This window comes from Salminus brasiliensis, chromosome 9 (genome assembly GCF_030463535.1).
Source record: "Salminus brasiliensis chromosome 9, fSalBra1.hap2, whole genome shotgun sequence".
Lineage (NCBI taxonomy): Eukaryota > Metazoa > Chordata > Actinopteri > Characiformes > Bryconidae > Salminus > Salminus brasiliensis.
This window is the reverse complement of record NC_132886.1, coordinates 37,021,770-37,046,542: the sequence shown is the minus strand read 5'-3', so window position 1 is coordinate 37,046,542 and position 24,773 is coordinate 37,021,770. Positions and strand designations below refer to the sequence as shown.

Genomic DNA, 24,773 nt, shown 5'->3' with positions numbered 1-24,773 from the left:
TTTTGGTTTAGGCCACTTATAACTATACAACCGACCAAAAATACACAGTAAAGGCATTAATTATACTAGCAAAGGCATCAGTTAGCTAAGTTAGCATAGGCTTTATTTATGCAGTTTTCCATAGGGTTGCTTTAAGCAGAAATCTGAAAAGATAACTTCTACTTTTACTCCAGTGATATTTTACAAATTCCATCTCTGTTTTCACTCAGATGCAGGATTTGTGTGCTTTGAGCACCGCTGGCCAAAGGCCAAATTGTGCACACCCCAAGAAGGAGGCTCCATACATTTGTTGGTGTGTCAGGAACGTCAAAAGAAACATATGAAGTCAGCCCCACCTCCTTGGTTTCTTATTCATCCAAAGTGCTCAAGATCAGCCTCATTCTTAAACATCAGCCCGTCCAAAGCAAATTGCTAAACACGGCACGTGGCTAGGGGTCTGGGGGCACTATCTGAGCAAATCCACCATTTAACAGGAGCGGGCGGGACAGGGTATTGATTAAAAGAAGGGAAAATCCATTACTGGGGGTTATTCTTAACCCTGTCTCCCAGGAATGCCACTCTTATTGACCAAAGGAGGACAAATTGAATAGGGGAAGTGAAGATGTGCAAAAGCCTACATAAGAAAAGTCTATTTCCCACAGGCAAATACACAGAGGGCAAAATTCAGAGTGAAAGATAAGCGGTGTAAAAGGTGGAACTCCCGGCCTGGTGGAGATCTTTCAAGAGAGACGGAGGGAGATGATGATTGCTAATACGTTATATCTCTATTGCAGCCGAGCAGAGCTTTGGTGGCTCCCTCAAACGTACACCCCGTCAGTCTACACGATTACCTGATAAGCCTGCAGGAGGGCCACCACTAGAAGTTGGCTACACCAGAGTGGAGTGAAATTTCTAAGAGTTCTTCCATCTAAGAAATGGTATCCGGTGCCAGGATGGGGTCAAGCAGATCCTTCAATTTCTTGGGTGCCCATGACCTTGTCTATAGTTCACTGGTTGACTATCCCTTAAACTCATTGGTACCAGGAACATCCCACAAGACCTGGAGATGTTCTGGCACAGTCTTCTAGCTATCACAGTTTGGTTCTTGGTCAAGAGGCTCAGGTTCTTACCCTTGCAACACACCAACCTTAAGAACTGACTGTTCACCTGCTGCCTAATATATCTAACCCTTCACAGGTGCCATTGGGACCAGTTCCTCGCCCATGGTTTTAATATTATGGCTGGTCAGTTGCTGTATACTTACACAGGAGTGAGGAGCATATGGACGCAATCATCTACTGAAGATCCCTCTGCTTATTCTTGGGCCCTGTGCATAACAGGCATCTCGCACAGCCCACCGAGCCTTTCATCTCAGTGGGGTGAACGTCCTGTTGACTAGTCAGTAGAAAGTGCCAGGACGTCCATATGGATTGTTGAGGCTGAACAAAGCCGAGGCCACTCGACACCCAGCTCACGTCCTCGCTGGGTGCTCCATGCAAATGAGACTGGCCTCTTCAGCAATCATAAGTCACATTAACAACATAGCCGGCCGCTCTTATTTCCTCAGCGCGTCACTAATGGCAGCTTTAGTGGGTTGTTTGCGTGCCCCTGCCAGTCAGGTTCTAAACTCGGAAGGACGAGTCTCGGCCCTGGGGGCTGTGGTCATTCAGCCGTCCTCCCAAACAAGCCCAGTTTGTTTATTATTCCACCCATTTAAATGGTGGGATTTCACATTTTCACCATAACTGTAATAAAGGAGTAGGGATTCAGATGTGGAAGTATTTAGCAGCGCTGGCTCTTCGATTTGTCCGTGTCCTTGTCCAATGCAGGAGGGTCACTGAATGTAATCTCCCCGTGTCAGACATAATCGATTCATGCACAGCACCTCAGGCTGAGCCGGCACCTCAGCTCTCCGTAACCTCAAATTCTCTCTGTTTATCCGTACATATCTGTCTTAACTGCTGATGTTTTGACTGATACACAAGGTTTAGTAGGAGCTGAGCTTTGTGGAAAAGTGACCTGGCTGTGATCTACATTGGCTAATTTCAAGATCACCATCAATCAATGGTGTAAAAGCACTTACCGTGCTTCCCCAACAGAGGGCGTTCACATCCAATCCTGTGCAAAGGTCTTAAGCACCTCAGCCAGTTGTAGGAAGTGTGTTTTTCATCTAAAAATTGAGGTGTAATATTAGAATATATGCAAAAAAAGAAAGAAAGGTAGTAATTATTAATTTTTTTTTTTTTGAGCTAATCAGAAGAACACAGCTTTGGCTCCAGACTGCTTTGCCTTGACGCCTCCAGCCGGGGGCAACACTAGACCCAATTAACTGAGGCACATGTTTTACAATAAAGTCCTTCAATTAAACTATTTTTGAACAGAAGGGAGAGAGAGAGCAGCCGGAGACGCAGCAGTCAGAAGCAAAGCCGATCCCAGCAAATGAGGACATGTGTCCGAAGCAAAACCAGGGAGTTTTTACTTACGATTGCTTTGATAACTTTTCTAATTAGACCATTCAGTCTGATAAAAAAAAAAAAGAAAAGACAAAAAGCTTCAGGAGTCAAAGATTATTGTACGGCTTTAAATAGATAAATAAAGTATTGGATGGTAGTTAAATAAATAAATAAATAAATAAATAAATAAAATTGGGTTTCCTTGAGAAGAGCTTTAAAAATTACTTAACAAACACAACATACATAAAAATAAAAATCACTTCTTTTTATATTCATGTACAAAAACATGCACAATTTGTTGGCCTAAGTAGCTTCTGTTTACGCCAACAAATAAAAAAAAAGCTATATAATATAATATGTAAATATTTAAAGCTTTTATTTTTGTTAATCTTCCTCAGTACTAGAACTTCAAAATATTTGCTAAAAAAAATAAATACTAATTTCACAATGTATTTTAAATTTTCGCACATTTCATCCAACAAAATGTGAATGTCAAAAAATGTCAAAAAAGTAAACTAAACTAAAGCTAACATTTTTAACAAGCTCAATACATAATACAGATTTTTCAACCTGAAATGCATTAATGCAACAACTGCTGTCTGATATGCTGTTAAATAAAGTTGACTTAAAACTGAAATCATTTAAATTAATTTTTAAAAAGAATTTTAGATCTTTAAATTTATTTATTTTAATCTGCCACCATTTTCACACTCATATTCCTTAAAGCATTTTAGTCAAACAAACTGACTTGTCCAACTTAAGCCATTTTATGCTGCTAAATGCCCCTTTTGCTCTTCCAAACCTGGCTAGTGCGCCCCCTAGAGGCCGAACATTCAGTTCTGCTAGATCTGTGACTCTGTCTTAATTGATGATAAAATAGCGAGGGCCTTCCCCTTTATTACAGAGCGGTGGGCAGCAACCTGTTGACTGTTGACACTCTGATTGGTCGCACGAGTGACATACAAAGAAGAAAAGCCTCTGATTGGCTCCTTTCAACCCAGCTTGCTCCTCACCTTAAGCCCCACCTTCGCATGCTACGCTTGTTATCGACCCCCATAATGAGCATTTTTTTTTAAGGTAAAGGTGCACGTATTTGTCACTGTACATCGAAATGTGTCCTCTGCATTTAACCCATCTGTGGTGGTGAACACACACACACACACACACACACACTAGTGAACTAGGGGCAGTGAGTACACACACACCCAGAGCGGTGGGCAGCCAACTCCAGCACCCGGGGAGCAGAGAGGGTAAAGGGCCTTGCTCAAGGGCCCAACAGTGGCAGCTTGCCGAGCCCGGGAATCGAACCCACAACCCTGTTATCAATAGCCTGGCTATTCCACATAGCTGTGGAGGAACTGCGGCCCTCTCTTCACTGCAGGGTTGCTTGAATTCAGCCACAATGGAGGGTTTTCTAGCATTTCTAACTTCTGATCAAGCAGTCGATTGGTGAATTGGTTGACGGGGGTGGAGTCACGTTGTCACACGCATTTTTCCGTCAGTCTTAGTCTTGCATATTTACTCCGATAAATTTGGAGCTACACCTCAATAACAAGACTCAATAACAAGCTTGTGGGATAAAGTGATTGCCCCCCACCACCACCCCACCACCACCACACACACCCCGTGTCCCCATCTTCCCCATCCTCCTGCAGCCAGGGTCTGGGAGCTCAGGTCTTTCTTATTAATAATGTGTTATATTATCATATTTCACGCACGAGCAGGCCGGAGAAGGTAATTACCAGCTCGGTGCTATTAAGCCCGGTTTTTATTCTCGTCATTTTCGCCTGCCTGCTCAGGCAGAGGGCTGCCGGCATTTATTTCCTGTCTGTAGATTTATGAGTATCCCGCCCAGGCTCAGCCAGGCCATAAAAAAGAGAGAAATAGAAAGTGGGAGAAAAAAAAGGAAAGTCCCCGTGTGTCAGTATATGCAAGGGACGGGGACGGACTTGGGGCCAGAGGCAACAAACGCTCGTGAGGTCCTCGAGAGGAAATTTTAATCAGGCCGAGACGTCGTCGTCAGTTTTGTCATCACTGGAACAAAGACAGCGAGACATTTTCAAAGAAAACACAACAAAGGCTTTTCCTAGATGACGACGGACTGCTGGACTCGGTCTGGCCTTAATTCTGGCATAGATCAAGCAAGATCCTGAAGCCTGAGAGATACGAGATACGATCTGATCACAATCAGGTACACGGGTGGGATTTGGCCCCCTTTGTTCCGGGTCTAAAGGAAAGGCTCCTGCATGCTTGTTAAAGGCGTCGAGAGGTTCTAGGACAGAGGAGACCCTCGGCGACCTCTCCCAGCTTGTACGCTGTGTTTTTCATCTAAAAGAAGAGAAAAAAATTGAAGCAACAACAAAAAACAGGAGGTCGATATCGGATGAGGGTGCGAGACGGGGTATTGATCGTAATTTCCTGCGATGTGTCTTCCAATCACCAGCTTTATTAAGAATCTAATTTCTAGCTGCCACAGAATTAGTGACCCCAACAAGCATGTCAGCCAACGTGAAGACTGTGAGAAAGCTTCCCAACGAGCAGCGAAAGCAAAGCCTCCTGTCTCTGACGATGGTTTACTGCTTAGCTACGAGTTCAGCCAAGCGGCGTGACCTTCAGCGCTGGACTCATAACATAAAGCGCCTATCCTGCGGTTAATGACCCTGGAAGGAGCAGGTGGCCCTGCTGTGGTGTCAGTAGTGTTGAGCAGGGTATGTTCTCTACAGGACCGTTATTATTCATCATCGCCCTGATAAAACCTCCACAGTTCGGGGGGTGCAGCTGTGATCACTGCTGGAATTGACTGACATGACTTCAGGGAGGTTCTACTGTTGAGACCTGGTTCCTCTCAGAGGTTCTTCATGATGGTGATCCTTTAAGTCTAGATCACGCTCACCGTTTCTGCCTTGTGCTCTTAGGAAGGTTCTTCTTTTGAAACTTGGTTCCTCTCAGTGGTTCTACATGATGCTTAGGGAGGTTCTTCTTTTGAAACTTGGTTCCTCTCAGTGGTTCTACACGATGCTTTTGGGAAGGTGGTTCTTTTGGAACTTGGTTCCTCTCATTGGTTCTACATGATGCTTAGGGAGGTTCTCCTCTTGAGTCTTGGTTCCTCCCAGTGGTTCTACATGATGCTTAGGGAGGTTCTCCTCTTGAGTCTTGGTTCCTCCCACTGGTTCTATGTGGTGCTCTTAGGGAATGGTGGTTCCTCTCAGTGGTTCTATATGATGCCCTTGGGTAGTTTTGGTCCCTCTCAGTGGTTCTACATGATGCTTAGGGAGGTTCTTCTTTTGGAACTTGGTTCCTCTCAGTGGTTCTACATGATGCTTAGGGAGGTTCTCCTCTTGAGTCTTGGTTCCTCCCAGTGGTTCTACGTGGTGCTCTTAGGGAATTTTGGTTCCTCTCAGTGGTTCTATATGATGCTTAGGGAGGTTCTTCTTTTGAGTCTTGGTTCCTCTCAGTGGTTCTACATGATGCTCCTAGGGAGGTTCTTATTTTGAGTCTTGGTTCTACACAATGCTTAGGGAGGTTCTTCTTTTGGAACTTGGTACCTCTCAGTGGTTCTACACAATGCTTTTAGGAAGGTTCTTCTTTTGAGTCTTGGTTCCTCTCAGTGGTTCTACATGATGCACGTGTGGGGGGGTGGGGGGGTTCTCGTCAGTCTTTGCCAGTTCCCCTCAGTGATCCTTTCTTGTGCTCTTTTGCAGCCTTGGTTCTTCCTATTAGTCTTGCCCATTTTTGTTTTCTGCCACAATCACTGTCACTGCTTGAATACTTTATTAGACCCTTACCAAAAAGGGTTCTCTAAGGAGAACCCTTCACAGAATCACAGTTTGTTTCCAAGAAAACTTTTCAATTGATGGTTCCTTAGAAAAGCGTGTTTGTAATTGAGACATTAAGAATCTAAGATTAGATTAAGAATCTAAAGAGCCTGGAATTAGTCTAAAGATCCAAGAGAGAACCTTTAAGGTGGAACAGAACCTGAAGTCGACTGATCTTCAGTTGTGTTTAATTCAGGTCTTTTTCCAGGACATCTAAATGAGATTAACTCTGATAAAACCCAGACGAAAAGCACAGTCTGGACTCAATACCCACAAGCTGCTTCATCTGGCCAGGCTGTGCGCCCCCATGTGGAGAATATCAGACACTGCAGACTTTGTCATGGTGGACTGTGGAAATAACAATTTCCACCACATCACAGTATCAGTATGAATGAAGGTCCAAAGTTTCCTAACCAGAACAAAAGACGACTATGACACACGACTGACCAAGAAATGATGCAAACAGATCAGTGTAAGATCAAAGCCTCCATCAGTGGATCCCGATACTGCACTATTCTGCACATTCCTAGCTAACAACGTTTTTTTAAGCACTTCTAGGAAATTTCAGTCTGTCAAGTTCCTGGATCTTCCTAAAACAGATTTTTCAAAAAAATAATTTACATATTTTTATCAGTGTAAATTCAGAAAATCTTGATTCTATAATTAAAAAAAGCTAAAATTCCTTACTTTGAAAAACAGTTTGTCACATTTATTAAATGTGAAGTTCGGTATAATATCAGTGTGATGATGTCTCAGTTGTATCATTTTTTGTTTTTTTTTAGTTTTGGGAAAGTTAGTTCAAATTTTGATGCAAGTTTCCAAACATTATTTCTGTAATGTTACAAACTAACCTTCCTAGAAGCTTTTAAATGCGTTGCTGAAAGTTCTCTACTCTACTTTCTCTACTCTGAATGTTCTCACAGCATGTTCTCAAGCCGGGTGCTAGGGTTTTCCATTTCCTGCAATGGAAATGACTGCTCCTACAGATCCACAAGGTGGTGTGTTAGAGCTGGAAAGCACAGGGCTGGAGGGTACTTCAGGACCAGGGTTGAGAAACACATGGGAGGTAGTACCTTTCTTATAATACCATGCAATATCCTACATTAACATATATGTGTATGCGAATATTGGTGCAATATCAGATAGAGTTTCTAACACAATTCATTTCCAACACAGTTGCTTTAATGTGATAATCACAACAAACAGTAATAAATAGGTAAATATGGTAAATATGTCTAAAGGATATGAAAAAGTTTACATTTACATTTCAATGTATTTTCTTTTCATTGCACTGGAAAGCTTTAATTTGTTAAGACGTTGATGCCTTTTGGGATGGTTTAATAGAGGTAGTGTTGAATAAACATTCACTTCCATGCGGAATATAACGGGACAGGGTCTACACTACAAGTCAAAAGTTTGGAAGCAACAAAACATGGATTTTTAAGTAATAAAGATATATATATATATATATATATATAAAACCTTGCTAATAGATATCGGGCAGTCTTATGTTACTTATTTAGAAACCAGTATAAAGCTACTGGTTCTGGTTCTTAATTTACTTTTGGTCAATATAAAAAAAAAATAATAATAAGTATCATCAATATATTCGTTTTTATCCTCAGGCCCATTGCTGGTGACTTCTAGGTTCTTATTGTTTGTAGAAGTCCTGTTTCACTAATTTGAGAATCCCACAGGAGCTCAATTGCAGAATTCTGATGACCATAAGGGCTAGAGCATATTTTGAGATTTGAGTGAAATGAAATTTGATTGATCACTAGATTTGAGATGTTGAGAAGTCAAATGAACTGCTGGCTTCCATACGTTTGCTCTGTTGTGTAAATATATTTTCATGCAGTTACCCAGTCCTCAGAAATTCAGTCCTCAGACCTTCACAAATTGGATGAGAACCTTAAATATGCATCACCAGCCTCGATTTTTAAGCTTAAATTACTCAGCATGCAGCGAAAGTGCCAGTGTTTTGTTACCTCACAAAGCGTGCAGATGAAACAGGGCAAATGGGTAACCGCAAGAAGTTGTGCTTGTTCTTCTCTACAACCATGACAACAGTGGTCCCTAGATGCGAAGGCCCCGTGTGCTCTTAAGGTGCCAAAAGCGGCTCTTTACGCAATCCCACTTTTGGTTTCCTCAAAAACCTTTCAATGGATGGTCTTTTAGAGCAGTATTTCCCAACCCTGGTCCTGGAGGCTCACTGACCTGCACTTTTCAGTGTTTTCTCTGCTCCCAGCACACACTGATTCAGCCAAACAGCTAATTAACATCACGCTTTTGAGTTAAAGTGGGTGTGTTAAGGCAGGAAAAGCATCAAAATGTGCAGGGCAGTGGGCCTCCACCACCAGGGTTGAGGAACTGTGGGCCAAGAGCTGTGGTTCTCAACGCAGTTCTTCAAGTATCCATATTTTTGCTGAAGGTTCTTCACACTCACAAACCTGTTTTCTAATGTGGTTCTTTGGGGAAAGTGGTTCTTCGGTTCTTCTCCATGATCATCATTTGAATAACAACCCTTTGAGGGCCATAAAGGCTTTTTTGGTCCATCAAACGTCTCAAGATTGATCTAGCCATGCATCTTCCTCTGTGCTTTCCTTAGTCCACTCCTTCTTTTCTTCTTCCAGCGTCTATCAGTCCATGGCTGCTTGTGTAAATAAGGATTCTGGGGCCGCGTTGTCTGAAATGTTGACGAACGTGGATGCGTCACTGGCACTTTCACAGTCACTGGTGGTTTCGTGGTTCCTGAAGGTGCCTGCATGGTCCGTGGAGGTCTTGCAGCTTTCACCGTGCTCGTGGTTCTAGTGGTACTAGGGATGGCCGATGTGCTAGCTGCGCTTTCCGGTCGAGAGGTCGCATACGTCACTGCTGCTGTGATCTTAGCAGACGTCCCCTTTGTGGTCCCTGCCGTTGTCGTCCATCGCTGTGGACTGGCCGTCGTAGGTGGTTCTTCCGTAGTTGATGGGGACTGAGTGAAATACGGTGTTGGTGAAGTTGGCAGGTTCTCGGTTGGGACACTGGAGGTCGTGGCCATTGTGCTCATCGTAGGTTTAGGTGTCACTGGTGTAGATAATGTTGTCGTAGAGGTCGTGGTCCTGATTACAGTCGGTAAGGTTGTAGAGGTCAGTGTGACTGTGGGCTTGGTTGGTTTGGTGGTTGGTTTTCTTGAATCTACCTCCTTTATGGCCCATTTAGCCCAACTGCTCTCTGGATTAGAGCAAATTGATTTCCCATTTATGGTAGTAAACCTATGAAAGGGCAATTTTTCAGTTGTTAGTGATGTTACAGTGTCATTTGATCACAGTCCAAATAATTAAGTCCAATGTTTTAAGGAGTCTTACTTACCTAACCGCTTTCAAGCGGCATGGCGGTGAATCCTCATGTAAATAGTTCTCAATATTTTTGACAGGAACTCTATTGTGTGAAATTTCTCGGCAGCATGATACTGAAGGGTCTGAGGGGCAAAAATACAGTTTATCTGATATTGTACTTTCAGCGTAAATAAAAAAGACAATAGTCTACAGAAAGCTAATCACTGACACACAGAACAAACACTTTCTCTGGAACCCAACAATGTCACCACCGCACACATTCTATATTTCACACTAAGCAAAGGAAGCTGAGGCTAGACCACACTGCTCACTGAGCTGAACTGTGAAAGGACGAGCTCTTTAAAACTCACCGACTAACTTGACGGCCATCCACTGCATAGTGAACAGCAGAACAACAAGCAGGAGCTGGCGCATCTTGTCCCGCTGTGTGGTGTAGACTGCTCGGTAGACACAACTTCTCACCATAGTGGTCCGAGTTGGAGGGAGGTCTCTTAGCCCACAAAGCCAACCGTCCCCGACCCCCCACCCCTCTTCGTCACCTAGGCCCACTTACACCTCGCCCTGGGACAGGAAAAGATGAGTGTTCAATGGAAGATGTGAGCAAATGCAAAGCTCACACCTCTGCAGAGAGAAACAGGGGAGGGGGGCGACCGTAGTCTTTGAGTGGAACTTGAGGGGAGATGCAAGACGAGGTAGTTTCATATCATGGTCTACCTCGAGGCAGAATATGACTAATCTACAACAATACATATTATACATATTTTATATATATATATATAAATCAAGGGTATTAAAAAGAGCTTATCCTGCTTTTGTTGGAGTAACTGTCTCTACTGACCAGGGAAGAAGGCTTTCTACTAGATTTTGGAGCAGCATTGCTGTGAGGATTTGATTGATATAAGCGACGTGAGCGTTAGTCAGCTCATCCCTAACTACTCCAGTGGAGCCACCATCCATCATTCCAGAGAACACAGTTCTTGCACTGCTCCACAGCTAAATGCCGGGGGCTTTACACCCCTCTAGCTCACGCCCGGTATTAGGCAGCATAGCAATAGGTCCATGTTGATCTGCTCCTGACGAAAGGCCTATTCTATTGCCAGTTTTTCTCTAAAAGGACTAGACAAGCTATTTGGATATTGTGTGGAATTGTGTTCAATTCCATCACCAGCTCACCTGATTTAACATCATTAGGCACTGAATTACCAAACCAGGTGTTGGATGAGGACTATAAATAATACTAGACTTCGTGAGGAGAGCTTTGGAGATGTTCTAATGAACACAGTGATGGAGAACCCCCACCATTTTCTGTAGAAATTGAATTAGTGCTTATTTTAATATCAGTGTTTTACTGAGCAGATAAACATTTACTGCCCAGATAAGGAGCTTTCAACCCTTAAAACCTGTCCCCAGTACTGATGATATGGAAATAAGTACTGTGAGTCTTTAGCTACAACCTGCTACAAAGGTACATTTTCTAAAAGTCTTGCCAACTGTGAGGAGTTGTGTTGCCACCAGTGGCATTGACAGTATTGCTCAGATAGAGGGAAGCATGAATCTCACAAAATACCAATAAAACATGGATGCAGATGTCAAACCAACCGTTAAAAGGCTGACTCTATATCTCTGGAAAATCTTTACATGCAGTTTTGCTTCAAATGTACTGTAAACTATGAACATCTATATTTGATTTTTCCGTAAATGTTATTAAAATGCTTCTATACCCACTGAAACTGGTCTGGACACTGGTCTGGACTACATTTGGGGGAATAGCTTGGGGAATAAATTTCATTATAGACTTCCCGACTTGGGTGTCATGGTAGTCCAGTGCTTTCACTTGAGCAAGATGGATGTTTAATAAGTCTGCTGGCTTGACTGTAGCACTTCCATCAATGTTACCATGCCTCTTATTGCACATTCCGGTCTTATCTTCACCTTCTGATGTTCCTAATTGTATAAAACCAAGGACATTAGTGTTTGGGTAGAATTTCTACCCAGCCCGCGAGCGTGTAGTCTGCTGCCACAGACCTGGTCATTTTGGAAGTCGCAGAATGAGCAGTATGAAGTTTTTCTCAAGCGTGGAAACTCCAGTTGTTGCTTCTGAGCCCATGAGTTCACACCCACAGCACTTCACCTCCTCCTAATGAGAAGAAGCCGACCACCTCACACCTGATTTACAGATTAACACCAACAGAACAAATGAACACCCCACTGCACTGAAACTAAATCACTGAACATCACTGAGTGATTAGGCTAAGAAATGAATTTAAGAGGAACGCAGATAAGCATCAACTCTCGATTATCCTACACTTTGTTTCAAGTGCAGCAAGCATCACGCTTTCATACCTGTGCTAATTTTACACTCTGGTCGAGTTCAGAGACAGTCGACCACACTGCACGGCTTCTGCGTTTCTTTTTTTTCTGTTCTTTTCAGAAAGGAAGTGACACCACTGATGCACTGAAACCCCTGCAGACCCCTACTACAATTCATACGAGTGCACCGGACCCTCTGAACTCTCACCTACTGCCTAGGTGCTAACAGTACGTGATTATGAAAGAAAAGAACAGTGGCGGAGTCATCGGACGGGCCGAGAGGTCCTTTACGTAATGGCATTTGTTAGCTGCCAGGTTGCGAGAGCTGTACTCAAGCAGTAAGTCTGACAGTGGAACATATTACTAACTGTTCTGCCAGCTCTCTTCACAACCCAGAAACACACAGGAACAAGTGCACAGGGGTCTTTGCTTTCCTACTCGCAGAAATAAAGATGCTACAAAGGGTTCTTTAAGTGATGCCGTAGAAGAACCACTTTTGGTTTCTCTTTTGCTAAACTGGTTCTGTATGGAAACAAAAAGGGTTCTTCCACAGCATCGCCCTTAGAACTTTAAGGACCGCTCACTCTGTGACCAACAATCTTTTGGGACCATTAGTCAAAAGACCTTAGTAGACCAGCACTGCATTAGTTACATTAGCCAACCCAATGATTAGATGTAATGCCTACAAACTCATTAAGCATGCTAGCAGCCTCGCCTACCAAACAGAAAAGCACATAACAGTAATGAATAATCATAAAATATGAAGACCGTTGTCTTGCATAGTGCCTATGCAGACTAACAGCAGAGAAGAATACCTCTCTGTGCAGGCAAGACGGCAGGGACCGCACGTTCAGCAGAGCTCAGTAGCACAGTGTTATGGTATCCTGGCTGCAATGGTTAACCCTTTGGAATTACGCTGTGTACTCAGTATCTTCCCTTGGGGTGGGGGGTGGGGGGCGGACTCTCCCTAACATACAATGCCACTGCAGACTTAGAGGAGAACGCTAACTGTCAAACGCTGGGGAAACAACAATAGTAATCTATGTAAATTTGTTATTGCCAAAATGCCATTTTGGAGGTACTGTTGCAAGTGGGGTTCATCTTTGGCAGCACTAAAAGCAATAAACCTGGAGAATCAGAAGCAAAGTGAGGAGATACCATCATACAGTGGTCAGCAAAGATGCTATGGGTCGTTCTTTGTCATTTGTTACCATGTTTGTAATAATTGCCATCTGTTAACATGACCTGGCATTGCTGCCCCCAACCTCATACTTGGATATCTCCAATAAACTTGTTTAAGGTTTAAGTCTGTAAACCCGTCCAGAATCCCTTCCTGTGGCCCTTCCATTATTTGTAATTATTCTTACAAAAGTGCCTCAGCGGTCTAATGGAAATATGGACGGGTGGAGTAATTTTGGGCAGTACCAAAGTGTGAGAAAAAAAGGCAAAAAAATAAAACAAATTATTAAACACTTTGATGATATATTTTGAATGCAATAAGACTATTATATATAATCCTTCAACAGACACCTATCCCCAACCTTCTGGCCATCTCATTCATATTCATAAATGTAAAATCCACAAAATTAGACAATATTTAAAATAACAGCCCAGTCGGTTAGAGCGATTCTATGTAATTTATGAGGTGTCTTCTCCTAAAAAAATAATAGCAGTCCCCAGATCTTTTCTTTTCTTTTTGATTGTATATGGGATCAAACCTAATTGCCAAACATTTTTTTTAATCCACAAATTCAAGACTGGGTTGTGAGCATTCCTCCAGTTCAGGGTAATTAAACATTTTGTGCACAATAAAGTTAACTTCACTAGTTTAAATTTGTAACCAGTGATAGTCTTTCAGTGATAAGACCAAAGATGCAAGGCTTAATGGATGTTTTCTCCTCCAAGCGTACTGAGCTGTCTAATGGTGCTTTACAAGTCTTGAACGTTCTTGCCTTCACCTTCCTAGCTTGGTAGCATTGCAGGTCTATATGGTAGAGGGAGAGAAGTGCCTGGCAAGTTGGGACTAATGAGTGGTCTTCAGCAGTGGTGGGGGTATTAAAAACCAAGGTTCTGCAAGGCAGAAAATGGAGAAATTGAATGGAGCAGTGAATGGAAAGCCTCAAAGGGGAGACTGACTAGATCAGGAATGAAGGAGCGCATCTGACTTGTGATGTGAAGAATAAAGTTAAGGTGGTCCTGGCTAGAAAGACCTTGGAGTTTAGTCCAGCTGGACAAATGAGTCAAAATAAGAGCATGGAGCTGGGAAATGATAGGGCAGGTGAAAAACTGGGGAACATCTACTTCAGAAACTTCATCTGATCCACTGGGTCTGAAGAAAAGAGGGAGGTTTCTCAACCTATAGTCCTTGAATAGTCAAAAGTACCAGATAATTATTCAGTATTGTTGAAACCTCATAGACTCATGCAGGAAGTGTATTGGTCCACACATTTGATGGCCATGTGGTTTGTTCAGTTCAGCTAGCTACATAACACACTACACTGGTAATGCTGCCAAGCCTCTTCATGCCAATGTACAGCAATAGTTAACCAAGCTCAATGTCACACACACACACACACATGTACATCCACCCACATCCGCCCCCACATTTTGGTGCAAGGTGTTGCTTTGCTTCAATGCCTGAATCAGTAACTCATACTGGGAGTCCTCCCCAATCAAAGATGATCATTTGAGAACTGTAATAATAATCTAAAAAAATAATAACAATAAAAATCTTTGAAAATAATAATAATAATCTAAAGCCAGTGTTACATTAGCTTCTAAAGCTAATACAATGAACATCTTTGGAACATCTAAACTAGCCTTATGCTTTTCAGAATCAAGTCCTATAGACTGATAAAGTCATTTAGGAGATATCTGTCTGTTCTATGGGACAGCTGGGTTCAAGTTTGAATATTTAAAAAACCTAAACCCCCCAGTGAGCAAGCCAAAGGCGACAGTGGAAATTAAACAATTCCCTCAAAGCTGAAGCAAGAAACCTTGGAAAGAACCAAGATTCACAGAAGGACCAATCCTCCTCTGGTCAGAACAGCTTATAAATTATACATAAAACGTCACTGTAAAACCAAAACTGTTCCTCTGCTCGGGCGTGCTGATATAGTCAGAGTAGAGATGGTAAGAAGAATGAAAGCAATGATGATTAATGATAGCAATTATAATAAGAGCAGCAAATAGTTAGAGTCCATGTAAACATCAAGACAATACAAGACAACTATATTCACCATTAGTGTTGGACAGTGCAGTGAACACACCCATACATTCAGTGTAGCTGGTAATGGAAGATGGGCATCAAGGCAGTCCGAGGCAGGTAGCAGTAAGAGGAGAGCCCGACAGTCAGTCTTCTCTACTCAGAGAAGGTAAAAAGATGGAATTAGTTCTGATAGGATTCACAAAGTACTAGAGAATGGGAGCATTATCAGAGTATGACAGAGGAGAGAGCCAGAAGGTAGCACAGACATGGGAGCATCCTTAAATATTGCTAATTTAAAAAGCTTTGGGCACATGCCCCCGGCTAAGCAATGGGTTTATAATTGTTAAATGAGGTTTGATTATAACTTTTAGTGCTTCTTTAAGTAGTATTGAGGGAATTGCAAACACAGTATTTCTTCAGTAACTATGAGTTGCATTTGTTTTGTCAAAGGTTTTCATACTGTAGGATTGTTTCTGTCAATCTTGTTCAGTGAGTCTGTAAATGCCAAGTGTGCTTTAGTGAGTGGAACAAATAAAATTTGTTATATATTTTTTATTTTGTCATTTTTAAACATGCAAAAAAAAGAAAAACATCAATACATGAAACATTTTTTCATAATAATCTTGTTTTCAGGCATGATAGTATACCTGAAATCTACAACAGAAAGATTTAATAATTGTAGAACTACAGTGTGTTTTAAAATCACTCAAATTATGTTTTAAAGTAATTGCTCAAACAAAGACAGCCACTAGTCATGTGACTTTTGCTGAAGGCTCAGAAAAATCATCTTCTGAAATCGGCAATAGGTGACGGTATATAGGTAATAGGTTATAGGTAATAGGTTATACGTAATTATTTGTATTAGCTCATTATGAAGGTGAGCTTATTCTGGATTTCCCCCTTAAACATCCTTTATTTTTGTACTATATTTTCTTCTGTGCCTTCCTCAATCCACTTCTTGTTTTCTTTTTCCAACGTCTATTGGTCCATGGCAATTTGTGCATCATGGGATTACTTGAATGATCTGCTGGATCCATATTGGAGGTTGTATCTTCTGGAGGAGCGTGTGCCCTTTCCCTTGAATCCACCACCAGCATGGCCCATTCAGTCCAGGTGCTCTCTGGATCAGAGCATATGGAGTTTCCACTTGTGGTAAAAAACCTTAAATTGATATTAAGCGTTATTAGTGATTACATATTAGTTTTGCCATCTAATAATTATTTGGTCACCCTTTAGATAATCTTGTAGAAGACAATCTCTATAACTAAAGGGACATAATAAGTCGTACTTGCCTTACAGCTTTGATGGGACACCGTGGTAGATCTTGATGAATATAGTGCACAATTTGGGCGGCATTAATGCTGGCTTCTGATGTTTTTTGGCAGCATGTGTCTGAAGGTTCAATCTCTAAACAAGAAAACCAACATCTGATGATTTAAACGGATCAATTTTCTAGTTCTAATGCATGTACACACCATTATGACTGGTCATACAATACATTTGCAAAGTCTTCAGCACCTTTAAGCACCTTCAAGTCTTTAAGCACCTTTGGCATCCTACAGCCTCCAGTCTTTTTGGGTATGATGCCACAAGGATTGCACACCTGGATTCAAGGATTTTCTTCTCTGCAGATCCTTTCAAGCTCTGTCTGGCTGGATGTGGGCTGCTGGAGGACAGCCCTTTTCAAGTGAGAGCTCTGGCTGAGCCACTCAAGAACATTTACAGAGTTGTCCATAAGCCACACAATCATTGTCTTGGCTATGTGCTCAGAGTCATTGTCTTGTTGGAAAACGAACCTTCAGTCCTGAGCGCACCACTGCTAAAAGTATAAGTTCCTTGAGGAACTTAATAAGAATCTGAATCTGAAACTGAATTCTTCAGTTTGAAACTGTGGTGAAACCTCATAAGGTACTTCACAAAGGTTCCTCAAAGCACCTGAAGAGATTCCTCCACAGTTTTCATCTTGTTGCTCACAAACAAGTCTGAGAATCTTTTGTGTTTTTTGCATACTGAGGAGAGGCTTCTGTCTGGCCACTGCAGCAGTGATGGTTGACCTTCTGGACCTTCCATCATTGGGAGTGACTATTGGAATTGGGCTCACCTCTTACCCTTTGTTGTGTCACCACTTGAATAAATAGGCTGGACAGCGATGTGGAACGAAATTAGCCAACTCTTTAATGTAACACAGAACCAGTTCACTCTCCACCTGCTCCCTCTCTTCTTCTCCTGTTCTCTCTGCTCTCTTCACTCACTGAGCTCCACTTAGTGGTTCTCTAGACACCACACCCTTCTCCCCCGATTACTTAGTTTGGTGGGGCGGCCAGCTCTAGAATTCACACTAGAATTTAACAAAAGGTCTACAGGCAGGTCTTTCTTTTTAATTGCTTTACCACCACAATGAATTTACCACAGGTGGACTCCAATCAAGGTGTAGAAACCTTGACTCAAAGGTCATGAGAAATAGGAGGTCCAAGAGCTAAATTTCAAGCGTCATAGCAAAGGGTCTGCATATTTATGTCCATGCACATTTTTTCCCCTTTTTAATAAATTTGCAAACACTTCTAAAATTCTGTTTAACTGAAAGCTGATAGCTGTCTGATATCTCATCTCCTCAGTCAACATCTCGACTGTCTTTTTTTTATTTACTGGGGCAGTTTGCTTGAGTGGCTGTAATAGGATGCTGGTTAGAAACAGGGATTATGTGGTTAGAGTGGCCAACATGTAGTCAGTGGGTGGCCTTGTAGACCTTTTAAACTTCAGCACGATTGATCCAAGATGCTTGCACTACAGTGAGAATATCAACATACTGATCATTTGGCTAAACTAGCTCTTATGGTGCGATCTGGGTGGATCTGGGTGAATGATCTTGCCTATTGCTCATCCATCTTGTTTTCGGGTAGGGGGACCTTCATTTTTGGCTGTTTATTTCCTGCTGGTAGCTTTGAGCTTGTCGCTATTGTGCTTTCTGTATCTGTAATTTTCTGGTATCGGTGTACCTGCCATAGAGGGCTTTGAGAACGTTGTCGTAGAGGGTCTTGAGGGGGTTGGCATGAAGGGCAAATCCACATCCAGACTTGTAGAAGTCCATTTAACAGCAGGCGTGGGTGCTGTGATTGTATTTTTCCTTGAATCCACTTCCTTTATGACCCATTTGGCCCAACTGCTCTCTGGATCAGAGCAAACTGATCTGCCATATTTGGTAATAAACCTATGAAATTATATTTTTAGTTGTTAGTGATTTTACAGTGTCATTTTCTGGTCACACTCTAAAGCTGTTTTCAGACTGCAGGCAAATCCAATTTATTTTTCTCAAATCAGATGTGGTGGAATGACTGTCTGCACCGTTATTGGCAAGTGATCAGATCGGATTTGCGTGTCTGGACATCGCAAACCTGTCTGCTTGGGTTGCTGTGGTAACAATGTAGGCGCTAACAAGCTGCTTTCGTAAGTGGAAGCAGGAAAGATGGAGGTCGCTCTGGTTTTGATGTGGCCGTTGTCTTTTACGTTGAATGTAATCACATTTCAAACCACCTCCAAATGTGGTTCAGATCAATTTTCAAAGATCAGATTTCATGTGTTTTTTGGCTGTCCAGATTATCAATCTGGATATAATCTAGATATGCCAAAAAATTGGATTTGGCCTGCCAGTCTGAACATAGCCCAGGTTTTCTTCAAAACATCTTTTAAACATCAAAACAAACCTTCTTACTTACCTTACAGCATTGAAGCGACATGGCGGTGAACTTTCATGTAAATAGTCCTCAATAGTTGTGACAGGAACTTTCTTGTCTGATATTGCTCTGCAACAGAATGTCCGAGGTTCTGATAAAGAAAAATCCATTATTTGTGTATTTACAGCTTATCGCTACCACATACTCTACATTTCACACTGAGCAAAGGAAATCAAAGATGGTCAATAGAGGACAAAATTAAACTGAACTGAAAAAAAAAAAAAATCTTTCACTGCATAGCAAACAGAAGCATAACAAATACATTCTGAAACATCTAATCTAGACTGGGGTGGCAAACTGACTGGAGGTAGTGGGCCACACCACTAACTAACACTGACTCAGCTCTACATTACACGTCTGTCTTACAGTAACATATAGCACCAATAAAAACAAGCCGAGAATAGGGTCAGTGTTTTTTTTGTTTTTTTTTGGCCTTTGCAAGTTAGCTAACATTTCAATTTGGGACGGACATTGAGTACATTGTATAACGTGTGGAACATGAACCATAACCAAAGAGTGCTGATATTCGTTCCTGATTTATGAGCCGGTACAGTGTTGCCCCTCCCTGAAAAGAAAATTCTGATGTTCTGCCATTGACTTTGACTCTGTTGTCCCACCCCCAGCTAAAATAGAGATTCTAATTTGGTTCTGCTGTGGAGTTTAGAGGCTTTCTATTCTTTTAATACTATCCCAGCTGTGTGTTCACATACTGATCCATTAAAAACATACCACTGCGCGTGTCGTCACATGACTCTGCCCCATCCAGTCTACAACATGGAAGCAACGTGGAGAACTCCAACATTGAACCAACTGAGCACCTCGAGCAGCTTATATAAATTGTTCATTAATCGTAATCGAGGTAAAATGTTCATTGAATGTACTGATTTGAGGTCAGATGTGAAAAGATCACTTAACCACATGTAGGATTATATAAAGATGTGGGCTTAACATTCCCAAACTCTCAAAACTGCATCCATCAAACCTGAAAGGGGCGATTCTACAGATTTACACAGCTGCTCATCGAGCAACGGCTATAACCTGAAGTTGGTTGGGTTTAGTGGGTCCAGAATGAATCTATAAAAATCTGGTGTAATTCCCAACCCCCTAGGATATAAGCTGAGAGTGTATACTTCATTCCACTTTTGGTGTACAGATGCAAAATTACAAACATTTTCACTGTCCAAATACTTTTGGACTCTACTGAAGACTAAAATGAAAAATGGAAAGGTTTTTCCATGGCATCACTCACAGAACCCTTTGTAGCACCTTTATATTTAAGAGCGTGGTAAAAGAATTTCAGTTGATAAAATTATTTGCATTATCACTTGAGTAAAAACAGTCTAAAAAGAACCTTAGCATTCCTCATTCCTACAACAACCCTAAAATAAGAAATGCTCCAGACCCTTGGAGGGCAAAGACTTAAGATAGGTCTCCTGAGATACATGCGAAACCAGCCACCACCTATTTGCTGACGCTGAATTGTTTTGGCTCATGCCGTCCTCAACACCATTATCAGTAATACCAATCAGTGCCTCAAAAGCAACAGATTCAAATAAAACGGCCAAGTACGGGTGAAGAACCTTCTAAAGGTCTAAAGAACTTTTACTTGATGTAAAGGATCTTCACACAGTCACACAACTCTATTAAATTCTCATCCATCTTGTTTTCCGGAAAGTCCAACTAGCAGGATGTTTACCAGATGCCATCTGATTGCATACAATGTTAGCCTAGGCTTGCAATGCCTCCAGCCGTGTTCTCAAACTGAGAGCGGGGATTTTAGGCCTCGTCAGCTGCCGTCCGATAGTTTGCCGCAGTCCAGGACTAGAATTCGCTCATACGTTACCTTTTGTCTTTAATGAGTTACACATGTGGAGGAGCTCTAAGCTACACAAAGAGTAAACACGTTTTAATGACCATCTTGTGTTGTCTGGTCCTGAGACCTTTCCTGTACACAAAGTAAAGGAAACAGATTAGACCAGTGTCCACTACTGACCCGAGCTTTTTTAAAACTCACCTACTGACAAGACAGCCGTCCACTGCACTGCAAACAGAACCATCACGCACAGAATCAGCTTCATCTCGTCCAGCTGTGCACTGTAGACTCAGTGCACTGTTTCCCAGAAGCTGCTACTGCCCCAAATGGTCCTAGCTGGAGTGACGCACCAATGGAAGACTCTCTTACTACAGCTTGGTCAGTGAGGCTCACTCCTTATGGGAGGTATGCATGTCAGTGTGGTACACAGATAACCAACCCCCCCTCCCCCCCATGTCTACACTCAGCTCTATTTAATCCCTAAACAAATCCTACACCGCAAAAACCTAGAATTGAACAAATCTTGATTTATGGGGATGAAAGAAGCAAGTTTACTTAACAATGTGATGCAACGCAGACTATATTTCTCATCATGAAAAATGACTGAAACAGGATGAGGCCTTGATCCCAACCTTAGTGTGAAAATCAACACAAACATGTAAACAAATGAACACAGAAGAGATCTAATCACAACTACAATGAACAGAAGAGAGAGTTCATTAAGATGCACTGTGTGATTAGACTGGCCTGAAAAGACCTCCTTCATCAAGACAAAAATCTACTAAGGCAGAAACTGTAGATCTAATCTGTATGTGCATTTCCTCTGCTGAAACAAGCACAAAGCTCCACACCTTGTACACTTTGGTCGAGTTCACCGACAGTAAACCACAGTGAACAGCTTTTTTTGTTGTTTTAAGAGAGGAAGCAGCACAGATGATGCACTGAAGCCTTACCAACATCTATTAAATATTTTGGTGTGTGTCGGTGTTAGGTGTTAGTTAATGATGGTCCTGATGGTTGCTTTAGCAGCTATAATTGCTTACTCAGCAGAATGTTGCAGGAATCGCAAAACATCCCTCATGCTTTTCGTTGTAGCTCAAGTCAAATTCATCCTGGCAAGTGAGAATACAGCTCCAATCCCTCTTAGACTCATTCCAAACCCATTCTGCCTGTTTATCTTAAGCCTTACACTCCACCATATTAACTCCGTCTTTTACCAGATTATGCAAGTACTGTGTGTCTCACACTGAGGGGCGCGGACGGTGATTTTGGGGACTGTAAAAAAAAATTGGGCCCCACCACCCCATAACCACAGGCCATGCCAGCCCTGGAAATAGAACACAGTGCAGACACGCATGCAATGTTTTGCAGAGAGGGGTTTTCAGTATTGGATGCTAGATATGCATCCCTCGCTAAGAAATGTGCTAAAGGCCATCTTTTACAGCGTATCTGCAGTTTTAATGGTAAAATCATTGATGTGGAAAAAAAAAACTCTTTACATTAATGAATAATAAAGAAATAAAATATTTGAATAAAAGAACATTTCTATGGACCCCCACAATTATGCTAGCTTACATGGAGATCATTGGTAGGAGTATAGGGAGGCAGGGCTGGGTCATTGGTAGGGAGGCAGGGTTGGCTCATTTGGATGGGAGAAGAGGCTGGTTTACTGGTAATGGTATAGGGAAATAGAGGCAGGGCTTGTTCATTGGTAGGGATATGGGGAAGGGGAGGCAGGGCTAGCTCACTGGTAGAGGTGTGGAGATGAAAAGGCAGGGCTGGCTCATTGGTATGGGGTTGGGAGACAAGGCTGGGTCATTGGTAGGGATATGGGGAAGGGGAGGCAGGGCTGGTTCAATGGTAGGGATATGGGGAAAGGGAGGCAGGGCTAGCTCATTGGTAGAGGTGTGGGGGTGAAAGGCAGGGCTAGCTCATGGTTATGGGGATGGGAGACAAGGTTGGTTCATTGGTATGGGGTTGGGGGACAAGTCTGGTTCATTGGTGGTGGTATGGGGATGGGAGATGAGGCTAGTTCATTGGTAGTGGTGTGGGGATGGAGAGGCAGGGCTGGCTCATTGGTATAGGGTTGGGGCGAGGCTGGTTAATTGGTAGTGGTGTGGGGTTGGGGGATGAGGCTGGTTCATTGGTATAGGGTTGGGGGAAGAGGCTGGTTAATTGGTAGTGGTGTGGGGTTGGGGGATGAGGCTGGTTCATTGGTATAGGGTTGGGGGAAGAGGCTGGTTAATTGGTAGTGGTGTGCGGTTGGGGGAAGAGGCTGGTTAATTGGTATAGGGTTGGGGGAAGAGGCTGGTTAATTGGTAGTGGTGTGGGGTTGGGGGACGAGGCTGGTTCATTGGTATAGGGTTGGGGGAAGAGGCTGGTTAATTGGTAGTAGTGTGGGGTTGGGGGACGAGGCTGGTTCATTGGTATAGGGTTGGGGGACGAGGCTGGTTAATTGGTAGTGGTGTGGGGATGGGAGATGAGGCTGGTTCATTAGTAGGGGTGTGGGGATGAGGAACGAAGTTGGGTTACTGGTATAGGGTTGGAGGACGAGGTTGGTTCATTGGTAGGGGTGTGGAGTTGAGGAACAAAGCTAGTTCATTGGTATAGGGTTGGGGGACGAGGCTGGTTAATTGGTAGTGGTGTGGGGTTGGGGGACAAGTCTGGTTCATTGGTAGTTAAATGGGGATGGGAGAAGAGGCTAGTTCATTGGTAGGGGTGTGGAGTTGAGGAACAAAGCTAGTTCATTGGTATAGGGTTGGGGGACAAGGCTGGTTAATTGGTAGTGGTGTGGGGTTGGGGGATGAGGGTGGTTTATTGGTCGGGGTGTTGGGGATAAGGAAACATGGCTGGTTCTTCAGTCTGGGTATGTGAAAGGATATGGCTACTTCGGGATGGTATGGAATATGGATTAAAAGCTAACACTAAGTCAGAAAGGCTGACTGGAGGAAGTTCCACTTCGGTTATCTGGTAGCTTAGGGCCTGTTTAACATGGTGGGAGGGGCTAAAAGCTAAAGCTAGGCCAACCAGAGGAGAGGAAAGGGCCCGGTGAATATAATTGTTCTGCCAGCTAACCAGACAGCAACACCAGTAAGATTTGGGAAAACTTACTTCTGTAGGTTTGCTACGATTATGCATGTACCAACAAATCATGCAGGCGTGCTTACCTTCATTGCAGTGATATGCTTTGAAGGTAATGCTTCTTACTGCACACCCCCACTGCACACCCACACCAGCACACACACACACAAGCAGTGGGTAGCCACCTCAGCATCTACAGGACTAGGTCTCACGCTCAAGATGTGGGAGCGAAAGTACTCAAAAAATCTGTAAAGCAGCATGGCGTCATGTCCCTGTAGAACCGCTCCATTTACTAAACCACTGAAGAACTTCATATTTAAGGATGTGAACAAGGGTATAGTAATCTACACCATACCACAAGCGATACACTGTATGGACAAAAGTATTTGGACTCCTACTCATTCATTGTTTCTTCCAAAATCAGTGCTCTACTAAATGTTGAAGGAGCATTGCTGGGGGGATTTGCATTTGATTGCATTCATCAACAAGAGCGTTAGTAAGGTCAGGATGTTGGATGATCACCACCCCACCTCATCCCCACTTACCCAACTCATCCCAAAAGCACTGGATGGAGCACCATCATTATCATCATTCCAGAGAACACAGTTCTTCCACCGCTCCACAGCTCAATGCTGTCGGGGGTCTTTACACCCCTCTAGCCCACGCCTGGCATTAGGCAGCATGGTGGCAGCATGGTGTCCTGTTTATCTGCTCCAGAGAGTTCTAGTCCATTGGCAGTACACCTCTACAGGGACTAGACAAGCTGAGCGTGTACATTTGCACAACAGTGTCAGCAATGGGAGCATTGCGTTCATTAGAAGGAGCGTCCACAAATTTTGGGACATACAGTGTAGCTCTGGAGCTAATTCAGAAAGTCCGAACTGACCAACCAGAAGGGGGAACTGCACCGAAACAGTTACATAGGTGTTAGGTAGGTGTGCTGTATTTAGCATAAATGGACTATGCTGTAGCTATATGAGACTCACTGTCATGCGTGATGACACCTAAATGTAGCAGACAGTAAGCGTGAGTGGAAAGGTGCGTT

The 24,773-nt window shown here is 42.8% G+C and overlaps 1 protein-coding gene across 1 annotated transcript; it reads right to left on the bottom strand.

The window, feature by feature from the left end:
- Positions 1–7,419: 7,419 nt before the first annotated feature.
- Positions 7,420–21,030, bottom strand: LOC140562794 (uncharacterized). Its single transcript, XM_072688647.1, has 9 exons — positions 20,849–21,030; positions 18,817–18,925; positions 18,100–18,311; positions 16,396–16,510; positions 16,028–16,264; positions 14,061–14,122; positions 9,936–10,124; positions 9,599–9,707; positions 7,420–9,501 (listed from the first exon to the last, which is right to left on the bottom strand). Exons 1-9 carry the CDS (start codon positions 20,910–20,912, stop codon positions 8,823–8,825), a joined length of 1,776 nt encoding a protein of 591 aa, XP_072544748.1. The 5' UTR covers positions 20,913–21,030; the 3' UTR covers positions 7,420–8,822.
- Positions 21,031–24,773: the final 3,743 nt, after the last annotated feature.